The sequence below is a fragment of the Frankliniella occidentalis genome, unplaced genomic scaffold (assembly GCF_000697945.3).
Source record: "Frankliniella occidentalis isolate FOCC.00 unplaced genomic scaffold, Focc_3.1 Scaffold125, whole genome shotgun sequence".
Taxonomy (NCBI): Eukaryota; Metazoa; Arthropoda; class Insecta; order Thysanoptera; family Thripidae; genus Frankliniella; species Frankliniella occidentalis.
The window spans coordinates 171,257-173,296 of NW_026267252.1; the positions used below are offsets into that span (position 1 = coordinate 171,257).

At 52.5% G+C, this 2,040-nt stretch overlaps 1 protein-coding gene across 1 annotated transcript in view; it reads right to left on the reverse strand.

Moving 5' to 3' along the window:
* LOC113202984 (rabankyrin-5) overlaps positions 1 to 2,040 on the reverse strand; it is a 31,445-nt gene that overhangs the window by 15,027 nt on the left and 14,378 nt on the right. Inside the window, exons 7-12 of the mRNA XM_026417453.2 lie at positions 1,764 to 1,929; positions 1,294 to 1,498; positions 945 to 1,188; positions 481 to 742; positions 248 to 385; positions 33 to 153 (exon numbers count right to left, since the gene is read on the reverse strand). Of these exons, the coding sequence (XP_026273238.1) occupies positions 33 to 153; positions 248 to 385; positions 481 to 742; positions 945 to 1,188; positions 1,294 to 1,498; positions 1,764 to 1,929 (1,136 nt within the window). The remainder of the gene's footprint in view (positions 1 to 32; positions 154 to 247; positions 386 to 480; positions 743 to 944; positions 1,189 to 1,293; positions 1,499 to 1,763; positions 1,930 to 2,040) is intronic.

A 2,040-nucleotide genomic window follows, 5' to 3' on the forward strand; every position in this document is an offset into this window, starting at 1 on the left:
TTAAAATATGCAATAAATCAATAAATACATACAGTGCATTCATATCTGCTCCACAATTCAGTAGAAAGTTAGCCATTTTGCTATCTTTGTTAAGAATTGCTTGATGTAAGAGAGTCAATCCCTTACCATTGCGAACATTCACATCTGCACCAGCTGTAACAAGTTCAAATAATAAAAGCAACAATGAAAAGAAACGGAGTGATGAAACTCACAGACAACCGTCTAACAACACATTGATAGAACAAACCTTTAAGCATATCCTGGGTAATATTTTGCATCCCACTCCGAATAGCCAGAGAGAGAGGAGTATCACCTGCAGAGTCTTTGCAATCAAGATTAGGAGTAGGGACTGCTTTTGGATTTCCTTTCTGACATTTGTAGTTTACTGTCAACAGAAAAATCATTTCCCATGTAATAAGTAAATAGCTCTGGTAAAAAGCTATTTATCCATCCCGACGAAGAAAGCACAGCGCGACTCACTTCGATAGTCTATAATGACATGAGCAGCCTCCTCATGCCTGTTGGCGATTGCAATGTGAAGGGGAGTTTGACGGTGAGCTCCACCCGCATCCGACGCCGTCAAAGTTTGCAAGTTGGGGTTGCCACCCGAGCTAAGCAGAGCTGCCACAAGCTTCGCGAGACCGCGCTCGCAAGCCACGTGCATCGCCGATTGCCCTTGGGCATTCACGTGGTTCACGTTGTTGGCGTGCTCGGACAGAAACAGAGCTTGCTCCTCAAGATCCTACAATTTTGCAAGAGGTACAATTAATAATAAAAAACACAATTGGTATTTTTTTATGTTATCAATAAGGAAAATAAAAAGTGGAAAATGAAAACCGAAAACTGAAATATGAAAGGGAAAAGAGGAAATACCCTCTGGTAGAGGCAGTCTAGGGGACTGTCTAAAATGAAATCAGTTCATCCTTGTCGTGAGCTGGACTCACCTCTCTCGCCATGACGTGGAGGAGAGTGTCGCCCATGGCGGGGTAGACGGGGTTCGGCGTGGCCCCCTGCGCCACCAGGCGCGCCGCGAAGCTCTCCGCGCCGAAGGGCCCCTCGCCGAGGAGGGCGTAGTACAGGGCGCCGTGGCCCGGCTCGGTGCGCGCGCTCAGGTCGATGCCGGGGCACTTGAGCAGGAGCGAGAACACCTGGGCGTTGCGGGACTTGACAGCCAGGTGCAGAGGGGCGCTGGAACAAGCAAAGGCGGCGCAAAGTCACAACCGACGATTCAAGTGAAGAGCCCACAACGTTGACCTGCTGCGTTCCAAAACTACAATGGGGGGTACTACTCACAAGCCCTGCTTGTTCTGCAGGTTGGGGTCCAGCCCGCCGGACAGCATGAGCGCCGCCACCTCGGTGAGCGCGTCCAGGGTGCCGGCGTCGGCCGTGTCCGGGCTGAGCGCCGCCACCATGTGGAGCGCGGTGTCGCCCTTGGTGGGCGTGCGCAGTGACGCGCCAGCGCCCTTCTCCAGCAGGAAGGTGGCGGCGAAGTCGTCGCCTGGACAAGCAAAGTGGGCGACACAATGAGAGGCGTGCTCGAGGTTGGACCGAGGGGTACTTCACTCAAAAATAAATAAACCAGAGTAATAAGAAAAAACTGTTTTCAAAAATCAAGGCAAAAATTTTAAAAAAGTCAGAAAATCAGGAAAAATAAAGAACACATCTTTTTAAAACACCAGAAAAAAAAGGAAAATAGGTGTACGATTGAATTTATGGTAAAGTACACCTCGGACTTGAGGCGCAGCCACGCGTCCCAGACTCACCCCTCTCGACAGCGCAGTGCAGCAGAGTCCAGCCCCTCGCATCCTGGGCGTTCAGGTCCGCGCCGTGCTCCACCAGGGTCTTGGCGAGGGAGCTCTGCCGGTCGCGCAGCGCCAGGTCCAGCGGCAGGTCGCCACGGCCGTCGACCGTGTTGAGCAGAGATGAGAGCTGCGAAGGAAGGAAAAAATGGGTAAGCAAAAGCGCCTGTCGGCTAGGCAACGCGCGCACCCCCCGTGTGCGGCGGGTCGGCCCACCCCACGCGGCGGGAGCGCCTGTCGG